The 15226-nt window shown below is 33.7% G+C and overlaps 1 protein-coding gene across 1 annotated transcript in view; it reads left to right on the top strand.

Moving 5' to 3' along the window:
• LOC141459606 (uncharacterized) overlaps nt 1-13761 on the top strand; it is a 90688-nt gene extending 76927 nt beyond the window's left edge. Inside the window, exons 2-4 of the mRNA XM_074138840.1 lie at nt 6918-7175; nt 7600-7895; nt 9475-13761. Coding sequence (XP_073994941.1) covers nt 6918-7175; nt 7600-7895; nt 9475-9787 — 867 coding nt within the window. The 3' untranslated portion in view covers nt 9788-13761. The remainder of the gene's footprint in view (nt 1-6917; nt 7176-7599; nt 7896-9474) is intronic.
• Nucleotides 13762-15226: the final 1465 nt, after the last annotated feature.

Genomic DNA, 15226 nt, shown 5'->3' with positions numbered 1-15226 from the left:
AATTGCATTTTCTTTTCTTTTTTTCAAGTGCTAAGTTTAAAATTTTCATAAAACACGGAATTTTCATTAAAATTCAACCATTATTTCTTATAGAACCTCTCCAGCACTTTTAGGTCTGCATTTGCTTAGTTCGTACACGAAACTAATGATCATTAGAGTGCGTCCTGTATAAAACTAGTCGAGGAAATGACAGCAAAGTGGTCACTTCCGGAGATCCCATTTTCCAGAAGTTTGAAATACTAAGCTTCTAAACTTAATTGGTTCTTTTAAGAAGACTTTAATGTTGAAGTTCCTTAAGGACTTCGCTTAGAAGTCGAATTTCTGTATTACAGAATTTCTGCCAAAATCTTAGTATCGGAAACCGGTTATTGTAACAAAATTTAGCACCAAGTTCGTGTATTTAATTTTGATAATAATCGGTTTAAGCTCAATCTGCGATTAAAGTAATTCTTACTTTATGAAGTAGACTAGGATTAATAATAATAGGTAATTAAACTGGTAAATAGCGTCTTTCCACTACAATCTTAATCTAGGTGCCCTTCCCTCAATGTTATATACATATTTAGAAAATAAAACAGAAAAATAAGAGCTCTTATAAAAGACCCAAAAATTTATTTTAAGACAAGTACTCAAGTATCACTAATACACTAAGATTTTCATCAGTTAAAGACCAAACCTTTCTCTACATTTAGGTAAAGAAATCATTGAATACTGATGAATAGGAAGAGAGTTGTAAAGGTTTGAAATTTGAACGAAATTGAAACCCACTAAAATTTAACCTTCCATATCTATATAACTATTATCAACAAAATATTGCTACTTAAATCAGTTATAGAGCTCTCTATTCTCTACATTTGAGTAAAAAAATCATTGAATTCTGAGGAATAGGAAGAGAGTTATAGAGGTTTGAAATTTCAAAGAAATTGAAACCCATAAATTTTAACCTCCTGTATCTCATTAACTGTTATCAACAAAACATTGCTACCTATATCAGTTATAGAGCTGTCTTTTCTCTACATTTAGGTAAAGAAACCATTCAATTCTGATGAATAGGAAGAGAGTTATAGAGGTTTGAAATTTGAACGAGATTGAAACCCTCTAAATTTTCACCTTCTATATCTTATCAACTATTATCAAGAAAACATTGCTACCTATATCAGTTATAGAGCTGTCTTTTCTCTACAATTGGGTAAAGAAATCATTGAATTCTGTGGAATAAGAAGATAGTTATAGAGGTTTAAAATTTGACCGAAATTGAAACCCTCTAAAATTTAACCTTTCACATCTCATTAACTATTATCACTAAAACATTGCTACTTACATCAGATATAGAGCTGTCTATTCTCTACATTTAGGTAAAGAAATCATTGAATTCTGATGAATAGGAAGAGAGTAATAGAGGTTTGAAATTTGAACGAAATTGAAACCCTCTAAATTGTAACCTTCTATATCTCAATAACTGTTATCAACAAAACATTGCTACTTATATCAGTTATAGAGCTGTCATTTCTCTACATTTGGGTAAAAAAATCATTGAATTCTGATGAATAGGAAGAGAGTTATAGAGGTTTGAAATTTGAACGAAATTGAAACCCTCTAAATTGTAACCTTCTATATCTCAATAACTGTTATCAACAAAACATTGCTACTTTTTCAGTTATAGAGCTGTCATTTCTCTACATTTGGGTAAAGAAATCATTGAATTCGGTGGAATAGGAAGAGAGTAATAGAGGTTTGAAATTTGAACGAAATTGAAACCCTCTAAATTGTAACCTTCTATATCTTAATAACTGTTATCAACAAAACATTGCTACTTATATCAGTTATAGAGCTGTCATTTCTCTACATTTGGGTAAAGAAATCATTGAATTCGGTGGAATAGGAAGAGAGTAATAGAGGTTTGAAATTTGAACGAAATTGAAACCCTCTAAAATTTAACCTTTCACATCTCATTAACTATTATCACTAAAACATTGCTACTTATATCAGATATAGAGCTGTCTATTCTCTACATTTAGGTAAAGAAACCATTCAATTCTGATGAATAGGAAGAGAGTTATAGAGGTTTGAAATTTGAACGAGATTGAAACCCTCTAAATTTTCACCTTCTATATCTTATCAACTATTATCAAGAAAACATTGCTACCTATATCAGTTATAGAGCTGTCTTTTCTCTACAATTGGGTAAAGAAATCATTGAATTCTGTGGAATAAGAAGATAGTTATAGAGGTTTGAAATTTGACCCTCTAAAATTTAACCTTTCACATCTCATTAACTATTATCACTAAAACATTGCTACTTATATGAGTTATAGAGCTTTCATTTCTCTACATTTGGGTAAAAAAATCATTGAATTCTGATGAATAGGAAGAGAGTTATAGAGGTTTGAAATTTGAACGAAATAGAAACACTCTAAACTTTAACCTTCTATATCTCATTAACTATTATCAAGAAAACATTGCTATTTATTTCAGTTCTAGAGCTGTCTTTTCTCTACATTTGGGTAAAGAGACTATTGAATTCTGTTGAATAGGAGGAGAGTTATAGAGGTTTGAAATTGGAATGAATAGGAAGAAAAATAAAAATGTATACGATCACAGCACTTCCGTTTACAGACAGCCAGAATATGTAATAAAGCTTCGTGAAGTATTTAATACCAGTAAATGTTTGCTTACAATAATCCAGCTACTTTAAAAGCTTTAGCATTATAATAGCTTACGAAAATAGGAGCTTATTATTCTGATCCCTGTGTTCGAGTGGAATGGCTTAGCTTCCCGTTAAAGTAAAGATGCATACGGTAATATATTTATACTCGATTCACCATCTAGAAGGCACCCTTTTGCCCTTGGTACATTTTACTGTTACCCATCTTGCATATTACCACAATAAAGGACCCCGGTCACGTCTGCGATAAAAATAATGACGAAAAATAGCCTTTTAAAAACTGACTTCCGCTACTCTGGCGAAATTTTAAGGACGATAAATTATGAAAGAGAAATAGCTTTCTGTAAATTCTTACAGAAAAATATTTTTTTTTTTTCTAAACATGGAGTTTCTACTGATTGTTTAATTGTGTACTTATAACATTAAATCTTGTTTTGTAACCACTGTTAAGTTAGACAATAGCCTTAAAGGCGGCCGAGATAACTTGGATATTGCTGGGCTGATTCATTCTGGTGAGCCAAACATGATGCCACAATAGCCGAGCAGTTATAGGCTAGACCCGCAATGCTAAGATGTATTGTTGGTTTAGTGGGTTCGATTCCCTGGTCTAGGCATTGGATTTTATTTAATGTTTAATATGAGAACTTTATAGTTAAGTATGTTTGCTAGTTGCCTCCATCCACGGCCACTAATTTGGTAGTTGGACGTTAAGCCCCGCCTGAAAAATAGGCAATTAGTTTACTTTACGTTAAGGAGGTGCAATAAAACGTGAATAATTATAGTTACAACGACTTACGGAATCGTAATGAGTCTGTTTGTTAGTATTTAGCTTTAAAATATTACTTTCTCCTACTCTTACTATTTACTTTCTCTTACTACAGTAAGAGAAAGTGTTGTGTGGTGCGGATTTCCGGTTTTCAAAAACTTCTACTAAGTCAGGTTTCCCGGAGGGACTAAATCGAATTAAGTCAACTAGATTAAAAGCGATTTTTCTTTATAAATTTATTTGGTTCTCACTAATAGACACTCTAATAACAACTTGTTCGTACTCAGAGGGCTGAAAATGAGTATTTCCGGTGTAAACAGGAAGTAGTAAATTCGTGCTTAAAAGGAAGTAAAACAAAAAAAAAAAAAAAGCTAAAGAAGCGATATTATTGGTTTAGCTTACATGTTGGTATGGATCGTGAATAAATAGTTTATAAATCACAGGAAGAGGCTTTCTATTGAATGAAAAGGAAATACAGTCAATAGCGATTGTGGTGGGGAAGAGCGGAAACAGTTCCCGATTCTTTAATATTAACAAGGATAAAAAGAAAATGAGATCACTGTCACAATAAATAAAAAAATAGACTGGAACAATACATTGAATGAGGGAATTAATTTATATACGGGCAATTTATTTTCAGACCATCAGTAGTCTAATAAATTTCGAAGTAACTCTAGTGTAAGAAAACTTCTACAATCATCTACCACAATCTAATGTACAATAATTAATGATACCTTCGAGTAAGAATACCAAGTTGTACCGAAATTTTATCAATTTTGTAAGAATTACATTTATAGATAGCAACGTGTATGATAAGAATATTGTGAATGATTGCTATTATTAAACATGAACTAAATAGCTTCTTACACTGCTGACAGGTACAAATGCCAATTATTTGTCTACACCTAGTCCTTCAGTCATTTATTGCCATTGTACTCCTGGGCACGTAAGGTCCAGCTAGATCTTCATTACCTAAACCCTGTTATATAATTGTCTTCAAAGATGGTCGTGGGCAAAATTAAATAAATTTATCTATTATACGCTGTGACATCTTTAATTTGCTCATTCGCAGATAGAAAGCGCTCTAGTAGTACTGGTAAAGTTTAGTACCATTTACGCTGAAGGCGTTGATGTTTTCAGTCGGGTAAGGGAGTAATTTGTAATAAAAACTGCCGACTAGTTTGGGGGGGGGGGCCACCAACATTTTTTGGCTGATGCGTGCATATATGTGTATCGTGTAAACATATCTTAGATGTATGTATATTCTCATTTATTCATTATTTTTGCTAGTTACATCAAAATACAGAAAATATTAATCAAAAATGCCTCGTACTATGTTAAACTTTGGTTGTTCCAATTATCGGTAACTTTAATTGGAAATATTTTTTCCCCGGAAATTCGATTAAGGGCGCACTTCTGGTACAGGAAGTTGGGTAGATTCTCCATCAAATTGCCATTATTCTGTAATTTACGATCCAATCTCTCGTGTTGCACGGTAATGGAAGATGTATAGCTAAAAACAAGTTTGAAGAATATTCTACAACCGGAAGTACTCAGTTTATTCAATGGATTTTCCACTTTTCCGGAAAATGATTTCTAGGCTTTTCTATAAACCCTTTTTTTTATACATTTATATATGCAAGGTTACATTTCAGTGTAATGTACGGTTACAAAATGAATTTAAGTAATGCCTATTTTTTCAGGCCGGCTTTACGTTCAACTACCAAATTAGGTGTCGTGAACGGAGGCGACTAGAAAACAACTTTTAACTATAAAGTTCTCATATTAACCATTAAATAAAATCCAAGACCTAGACCAAGAATCGAACCCACTAAACCAACAATACATCTTAGTATTGCGGGTCTAGCCTCTAACCGCCCAACATAATTTACTATTAAAGTTCTCATATTAACCATTAAATAAAATCCAAGGCCTAGTCCGGGGAATCGAACCCACTAAACCAACAATACATCTTAGCATTGCGGGTCAAGCCTATAACCGCCTAACATACTTTACTACAAATTTCTCATATTAACCATTAAATAAAATCCAACGCCTAGACCAGAGAATCGAACCCACTAAACCATCAATACATCTTAGCATTGCGGGTCTAGCCTATAACCTCCTAACATACTTTACTATAAATTTCTCATATTAACCGCATTAAATAAAATCCAAGGTCTAGACCAGAGAATCGAATCCACTAAACCAACAATACATCTTACCAATGCGGGTCTAGCCTCTCTACCGCTCGGCTATCGTGGCTTCTTACTAAATGTATTAATGTTGGTGAGAATTCATATGGGATGAAATATTCCGAGTTTGAAGAATATTAAAAAGTTAGTATCTTGAGAATAGCAGTATAAGGAAGTCGTGTTAGTATTTGTATCTAAATTTTTTTTTTTATCAGATAAGGGAAGTTGCCTTCCAAGAAGGGTAAGCAGAGTAGATTCACTGCTTAGTAAAGTTCCTCTTGCACAGATAGATGAGAGAGGGAGAGAAGGTAGGGGAGAATGAGCGAACAAGAGAGAGAGGCTGAGAAAGAGATAGCGTGAGAGGGAGTTACAACTTCCAGGGTACTGAGAAAAAAAGCCGAAGAAGTAGGTGCGGGTTGTTACCGCTATAGGTGTGACCTGATAAAACTGATAATGAATGATGACATTAGATGTGACGGATGCTGGGGGGAAGAAGAAAAAGAAAACTTCAGAGTGCCGTTAAATATTAAATATGGACGGTTTGGGGAAGTTAAAGCGGAAGAGGGGTAAAGAAGGAAGTGGTGGAAGTTGAAGTTCGTACATGTGATAACAACAACTTGAGAAAGAAAACTGCGATCTAGTAGAGACATGAATCAACATTTACCACCAAAACATTTCTAACTGAAAACCATCTTGGGTAAAGTGAAAATGTCAACTAAGATGTATTTAAAAAATCAGTGTGAACACTCAGACGACTTCCTTCTTACTCCGCACTTTAAATGGACCAATCGCAAGAAAATGGTTATGAAATTGGCACATACAGTTTAAAAATACTTAAAACTCATTTCCAGGAGCTCTTAATCACTGATTTCCGGTGGGAATTAAATTTCTAAATTAGGACTACAAAATTTTCCTTCCAAGATTAAGAGAAAACCAAAATGGTATTTGTATACTTCAACAGGCGCCACGGTCGTCGAGCGGTTATAGGCTACACCCGCAATGCTAACATGTATTATTGGTTTAGTGGGTTCCATTCTCTAGTCTAAGCCTAGGATTTTATTTTATATTTAATACAAGAACTTTATAGTAAGGTATGTTTGTTAGTCGCCTCCGTCCATGACACCAAATTACTTTACTTTACTTACTTCAATAATTAGAGAGTACGCAAAATTCTGGAGGAGATAGGAACCCACTCTTTTGGCTATCCACAATACCAGGGTAAAAATTTACCTCGTGAACTTTGCCAATGAAACCTAAAAACAGATTTTCTTATACTTTTCTTTTTTTGCAGACGCTAGCGATGTCCTTGAAAGAACTACGTCGCCTGTGGGGTCAAAGAAAACAAAGCGCTGTACCTTGTGATCCTGGCGGACTGGATCCAGAATGTCCGGGTGAGCCGAAACCTTCGTTGCCTCTGCTACAGGTCTGGCCCAGCCAGGATTCACCCAGAGGAGAAGCTGACGGCCAAAGTTTTGTCTTCCTGCCCAATGATGAGCATCATTCTGCTTCGTCGTCTGGTCATCATGACTCGGGCATTGATTCTGTGCAGGTTGGTTTTCCACGGTCAAACCGTAGATCCTCTTTTACAGTAGCTGTCGATCTTCTCACAGCTTCCTCAGATCTTTGCTCTCATCTTACCCTTCCACTACCTGTGTGACCGTCCATCCTTTCTTGGGCTAACTTTCTCATCTTCTATTCTTGCTACACTCCCTTCACCACTGCCACTAAATCCGTTCACGATGCTCTTCAGCTCTGTAATTATTCTTCTATACTTACACTGCCTCACACTTATCTGAAATTGAGATTGTACTATGATCATGCGCAGTGTCAGTATACTCGTATGATCCAGAGTCGATCTGTTTGGATGATAATTCTTCAAGCAGGAACTCTATTTTGGATGTAATCTCCATTCTTTAATTTATATGTAAAGATAATAATAATGTTGATCTTCAGTACTTTTGTTCACCTCCCAGGCAAGTCCTTCGCCCTGTGGCGGAGGCGGCAACAGTTCCGGTGGACTAATGGTGACCTCACCTTCAGCACTTCTACATCCAGACCACGCAAGGCTACTCAGACGGCCAAGTTCACCTGAACAGTCTTTGTCAGTGGACGAACCAGAAGGACCTAGCGGTGCGGGTCCGTCGGCCAGCTCTTCAACGGCCAGCTCTTTGACCAGTATAGCAGCTGCGGCTGTGACCGCCATTGGCAGCGCCAGGACCTCAGATCCGTGGGAAAGAGATCGACGAAGAAGTTCCGCAGTGCTGGCAAAGTAAATTGGATTTCTTTGATGGTTTTTCCAAGATTTTTTTTTTTAAAGTCTGGACTGCACACTCACATGACTATCTCTTACTGCAATTCTATTGGTTCTAACTCACAAATTTTCCTCCCCTCATGAACATTTGACTCACTTCCAATTACTAGCAACATCATAGTTCCGAATACCGTAGGATTACACCTGAAATGTAACCCAACAAGGAACTCTAACCCAGCGGCTCCTTCAGGAACTGTTTTTTTGTTGTATTAATGTATAAATGATGTATAAATTCCGTATTTACGAAGCTTAAAGATATTTCTAGTGGAAATCCTATTGAATAAAGACGTACTTTCAGATGAGGAATTTTCTTCTCACTCGGAATGCATTTTTCTCCCTCTTTAAATCAAATTTTAGGGGGAAAATTGTATCAATTAAAATTTTTCATTTATTTAGAAGAGTGGGGGGTAAAGAAAATGTCTTTATTTTTTTTTTTTATTAATTTACGACAAAATTTTGGGTTAAGCTGAGTTAATTTTTCTTTTAATTAAAGAAATATCTTCTTTTTTTTTTTACATCGCGGCCATTGAGGGAAGACAGAATATTTAAAAATTACAATTTTCTTCAAAAAGTCGAAAAAAAAATAAGAAAAGTTAAAAGCTAATTATCAGACTTAAAGTAAGTGAAACAGAAAGATACTTTTTCTTTTTCTTTTAATTTTTTGTTTTTGAACTTTATACTTTAACCTTTAACCTTTGATGAAAGAACGTTTTATTCCATTTACCACAGTGTAATTAAGACAATTCAATTTGGAGAGTCTCCACTTTAACTGGGCTCCAGAATGCTTGGTAAAGTACGTTTTCTGTAATTTAAGTTGTTTTAAATTAAAGAAAGAAGAATTAAAAATAAGCTACACATTTTTCACTAAGATAATTTTTATAATTTTCAATGTTGACTTGGCTTAAATTAAAAACGAAAAATAAATACAAATGAACTTTTTAAATTGCCATTTTTTGCCCATTTTTGGGCAAAGTTTTAACCTTGAAATCGATTTAATCTGCTTTGTTGCAGAAAAAAATTGCACGTTAAAATCGACTAGAGCAGTTTCTAGGTCGAATGTTTAGGCATTAAAACAAATTTTTTTACCCATTTTTAGGTAAACATTTTAACCTTGAAATCGATTTAAACTGCTTTGTTGCAGAAAAAATCGACTAGATCTGTTTGTAGATCGAATGCTTGGTATTAAAAAACAGAATTTTTTGTCCATTTTTAGGTAAACATTTTAACTTTGAAATCGATTTAATCTGCTTTGTTGCAGAAAAAAATTGCACGTTAAAATCGACTAGAGCAGTTTCTAGGTCGAATGTTTAGGCATTAAAACAAAATTTGTTACCCATTTTTGGGTAAAGATTTTAACCTTGAAATCGATTTAATCTGCTTTGTTGCAGAAAAATTGCACGTAAAAATCGACTAGGTCGGTTTCTAGGTCGAATGCTTGGTATTAAAAAACAAAATTTTTACTGAAATTGACCATTGTCTTTCTTCTCCTTTGAGTTTGCACAAAATAATTAATCATTTCTGTTTTTTTATATTCCAGCTGTCGGAGGTACTCCTTGTTGGACGCCCTGGATCTGGAGTACGCCCTATTGCGGGCAGCAGCTCGTGGCTCAGTTGGACCATATTCACTCTCTGAATCCATACATAAACTAACTTTTACACAGAGTTTAGCATTTCCTGGACTAGCTAGAGGACTTGCTAGTAAACGACGGCGTAGCTCGTTTGCTACGACCGCACCGCACGAACATAGTGATTCCGGTTTGAACGCTTTTGCTAAAATTGTGACCGCCTTGGTGTTGATGTTGGTCAGTGTGATGGTGTTCGGTGTTGTCTATAAATTTGTGAAAACGTGAGGATTGTTGCTGTCCCACCATCCTGGGGGACAGTTCCATTCCAGTGATTTAAACAATGTCGTACACTATGGACGCAGGTAACCCGCTTTCTATTCTTGTACATAGATTTTGATAAAAAAAATAAATAGGTAAATACAAATATATATTTTGTACTGACTGAAAAATGGGGAAAAAAACCGCCGTACTTCTGTGGCCAAAGAGTAAACAAATTTTGCATCAGGTTTGTGATTGCATAGACATGTGCAATACTAAAAGAAAGACGTTTGAGTTACTGGAAAAGCCACACGAAAAAGACACCGAATCAGAATGAGAGAAGGAAATAAGGGAAAAGTTTTAAAGTCCAATAATAACGAATGGTCTAAAACAAAATTTGGGGAAAAAATCATTATTTTTAAAATAATTTCCATCCTAAATTGAAATTGTTAACACTCAAAAATGTCCATAAAAATTGATTTATATTGAAGCAAAAGTATTACGTATTAAGTTATCTAATAAAAAGAAGAATATATTGGCCACCAGATTCTCAAAAAAAAAACTAAAAATAAAATATTTAGGTATTTCACAAGAAAAATTGACAAAAAAGAAAATATGACGTCATAAGACTTTCTCTTACTGCAAAATTGACGTAATTGTAGATTTTCTTGAAACTTGAAATTTTTTTGCTTTTCCTTATCCAAAATTTTACAGGGTGTTCCATTTTAAGACGGCTCAAATGCATTTCCTGCTTAAACGGTTAATCTGAGCCAGGAAATGGTGGAGGAAAAATTTGTTGCCCGTCAACTCTAGTTACAGAATATGTGACTTGATTTTGTGATTTCTGCCCGCCATAAACGGGCAGACGCGCGACCAGAAATGAGTGTTCGCAGATGACCCCCAATTTCATATACACAGTTTTAAAAGAGTATAAAAAGTTATGAAAAAACCGGAAACCGCAATTCGATATCTTCAAAATTTAAGGTGCTAAATCTGGTATTTATTAATCATATTTCAATTTTTTAACTTGTTGTCAAAGAGAAAGAAGAGCACGCGATAGGTCATTTTTATGTATTTTTCATCCCCTTTCTACTAAAAATATTGCCCAAGACAGTAAAGTTAGTATTTTTCTTAATATCGGGAAATATAACTCGTTTTCCGAGTGATTTTTCTAAGTCATGTTACCTTCTCTTTTTTTTTGACGTGAATACGTCTTTAAATTTGAATCATATGGTGGTAATCCAAAAAATCTAATGATAACAAAATCGGGGGATACAGTTTGGCATTATAAGTTTCGAATCTATCGTCTACATCCAGAAACCTCGATGTATCTTGTATGCCATTTGGGACGTAGTTTTCGTATCACAGATCTATAATTAATAAAGTTATATTGTAACACAGTAATTATTTGTTTCCTTGATTTCATCCTAAATACATAAATAAAAATATTTTATATAAAAAATATAACCCATATACACGGCCGTGTACGAGGGTCGTTTGAAAAGTCCGTGCAAAGTCAGAGAGATAGCACCACTGGTGCGTTTCGAGGTTATGTTTAGTTAGTAGCATCTCTTGGAAGAACACACACCAAGTTTCAGCCAGATCGGTCTATTTCTTTGTGTTTGGCATTCGTTTGAATCGAGGAAGTCAAGTGGAAAATGGACGAAAAAGAATTTCGTGTGTTGATTAAACACTACTTTATGAAAGGCAAAACGCCTCAGGAGACTAAAGAGAAGCTTGATAAACATTATGGTGACTCTGCACGTTCGATTAGAACAGTTTATAAGTGGTTTCAAAATTTTCGGAGTGGCCATATGGGCACAAGTGACGCTGAACGTTCTGGACGCCCTGTTGAGGTTACTAAACCAGAAATCATTGATAAAATCCATGATATGGTGGAGGATGACATAAGAGTGAAGGTGCGTGAGATTGCTAGTGCTGTGGGCATCTCGAATGAACGGGTACATAATATTTTGCATCAACATTTGGACATGACAAAGCTATCCGCAAGATTGGTGCCGCGATTGCTCACGCTTGACCAAAAACGAAATCGTGTGAAGTGTTACAAGGACGGTTTGCAGCTGTTCCAGAAGAATCCGCAGGACTTTAAGCGTCGTTTCGTCACTGTGGATGAAACATGGATACATCACTACACTCCTGAGACCAAAGAACAATCTAAACAATGGGTTACCAAGGGGGAATCTGCGCCAAAAAAGGCGAAGACCGTTCCTTCGGCCGGAAAGATTATGGCGACTGTCTTTTGGGATTCGCAAGGAATAATCCTCATCGACTATCTGGAAAAGGGTAAAACTATTACAGGTGCATATTATTCATCGTTATTGGACCGTTTGAAAACCGAGCTGCGAGAAAAACGCCCACGATTGGCCCACAAAAAAGTCCTTTTCCATTACGACAACGCACCAGCTCACACCTCAGCAGTTGTGGTAGCAAAATTAATGGAAATAGGGTTCCAACTCGTTTCACATCCCCGCTATTCTCCAGACTTGGCTCCCTCGGACTACTATTTGTTCCCCAATATGAAGAAATGGCTGGCGGGAAAAAGATTTTATTCAAACGAGGAGATGATTGCAGAAACGAATGACTATTTTTCAGACTTGGACAAATCCTATTATTCGGAAAGGGATCAACAAACTAGAGCAGCGTTGGACGAAGTGTATAGTGCCTAAAAGGGGACTATGTTGAAAAATAAAAAAGGTTTACCCCAAAAAATTAAGTAGTTTTTATTTTTGCACGGACTTTTCAAACGACCCTCGTACATGACACAGCCACAGTTGGTTTTTTTTTTTAACCAAATCGACCCCTCCATAAAGTATTATCAATTTAGAAATTAAATTTCATGAATTTCGAACGATCGCAATTCTTCTACTGAAGAGCGGTAAGAGAAAGTCAATATCGATTTCAAATTTATATAATTCTCTTCAATTTAGAAATTTGAAAATATACAAGAGTTGAAAAATACATTGAATACAATGAAAAATACATTGAATACAATGAAAAATACATTGAATACAATGAAAAATACATTAAATACAATGAAAAATACATTGAATACAATGAAAAATACATTGAATACAATGAAAAATACATTGAATACAATGAAAAATACATTGAATACAATGAAAAATACATTGAATACAATGAAAAATATTACTAAATTCAAAAATAAAATTACTGTAAAAACAAGCATAGAAATTTCTAATTTAGAAATAATAAAATTTGGGAACACTTTTATAATAATAAAAAATAATAATAAAAATTGTAATATAAAAAAAAATCCTTCCAAATTGGATAAATAATAATTTACAACGGAAGACAACAAAAATATAATAATACATTCTAAATATTTACCATATCTTCCCTTTAATCAAGATCTTGTTGAGATTTTAAACTACCTATTAAATATGATTTTATTGTTTCTGATGAATTAAATGAATGTTTGGCCATTGTGAAGATGGTCACCTCTCAGATAACTATTAAAATGTTTATAATTTATTTTAATTAATTATTTAATTTGTTATTTTGTTATTAATTAAAAGATTTATCTTATTAAAATTTGTCTATTAATTGTTTGGTACCCTAACAGAGATTATAAGTGAACATATTTATTGCACAAATTAGTATTCATCGTTTTTGGTGACCAAAAAAGGAAGAATAGCAATTTCAGTCATAATTTTGAATTAAATTGATTTAAGGTTTTGGTACACTCTACACTCTGAAAGGTTTACCTTAGACTTCCTTAGCCCTGAAGATGACCTAGTCCCTTAGGTCAAAAAGCTTGACTTAAAATAAATTTATTTATTTATTTATTTTATTCCGTTACAGTCAGAGACATACAGAAGGGGTTGGCCCAGTTAAAAATTATAAATGTGTTATAAAAAAATTTGTAAATGATATAAACATAAAGTATCCTAAAAGAGTTACAATGAAAAGAAAGTAAATAAAAAGTAAACTGAGGAGTAATAATATTAAATAAAAAGAATTATCCATCAAATAAGAATCAGACATAATATTTACAAATTAGCTTACCTATATCAAGTAAATAGAAAATTTTCTAAATTAAAAGTGAACACTTCAAAGAAATAGAAATAATAAAGATACAGAAAAATAATAATAATAAAAATTATAATACAAAATGTATAAGAAAAGAAAAATAATAGAAATACTGACAATAACAGATCATAGAGCAGTTTGCAAATAAACATAATCTACTAACCAAAAATTAATATTAATAATCATTGTACAAACGGGAAAAAAAGTCAATAAAATAAATGTGCAAATATATGTACAAACAAAAATAATAACTTGTCAGTAATATCGTAGTGATTAATTAAACTAAATAAGCAGTTTTCTATAAGTTAATAAAAAAGAAGAAAATGTCATTTAATTTAGACAAATGCCCTGGCTCCAAGAAGGTGAATAAATTTATTAATTGGTGCTCATTACTAATGGAAGGCAGAAAATGTTTAATTATAAATTTGTTTCTTAACGAATCAAAAGCTGGACAGACTATAAAGTTATGAACTAAATCATCAGTCTGGTTCAGATTACAAAATATACAGAATTGAGTGGTATCAAAGCGAAATTTCTCTTTATTTATATAAATATTAAAACATTTTTTATGAGATAAATGTAGTTGTGCGATTAGCCTCAATTTGTTAATGTGAGTATTGAAAGTAAGATAGAGTTCGCAAGAGTAAGAGAAGTTACAAAAAAAATCTGTAAATGGTACTATAACGACTGTTTAAAACAAGATCTATATCTTTGCTCAACAAATTATTTTTGAAGGAGACTAACAAATTATTGTAGTTATCATGAACTAATTGGAAATCTTGAGACTGACAAATATGATCTGATCCTATAGAAATTAAATATCTTCTCATTTCTGCCGCCCAATTATATGGCATGGTGAAATTACACAGTTCTAGCAGTCTAGAATAGCATATTTTAGGCAATCGAGAATTTGGCATAGCAAGTAAAGATTGCCACCAATTTAACATGCGTTTAAAAATTTTAAACTGTGTGTGTGACATCTACCAGTTTCCAGTCTAACGTATGAGTCAGGAGTGGATCTTGAAAGGTGTAATAATAATTTTAAAAATCTTAATTGGCCTCTCTCCAAAACATGAGAATAACAAGGACCCCAAACTTCCGACAGATATAATAACACGCTCTCAGAGATGGCAACATACAGATGGATTCTGGCTTTCCAATCATCACATTTAGATGATTGCAACAAGGATCGAACTACAGCTGTAGCAGTACTATTTCTAGCTAGAAAGTGTTCACTTGCTCTAATAAATTTAGCAGAACGAAAAAACGGGACACCTAAGTAGGTGAACTGACTACAAAATTCAATCGGTTGTAGGTTATACATTAAACGTTTAATGTTAGAAGAATTACCTCCTTTAGTAAACATCATTGCAAAAGTTTTATTTATGTTCACAG

The sequence above is a fragment of the Rhodnius prolixus genome, unplaced genomic scaffold (assembly GCF_049639745.1).
Source record: "Rhodnius prolixus isolate KJV_2025 unplaced genomic scaffold, Rpr scaffold_17, whole genome shotgun sequence".
NCBI lineage: Eukaryota > Metazoa > Arthropoda > Insecta > Hemiptera > Reduviidae > Rhodnius > Rhodnius prolixus.
The sequence above is the reverse complement of the archived record's forward strand: the minus strand, read 5'-3'. Positions and strand labels throughout refer to the sequence as shown.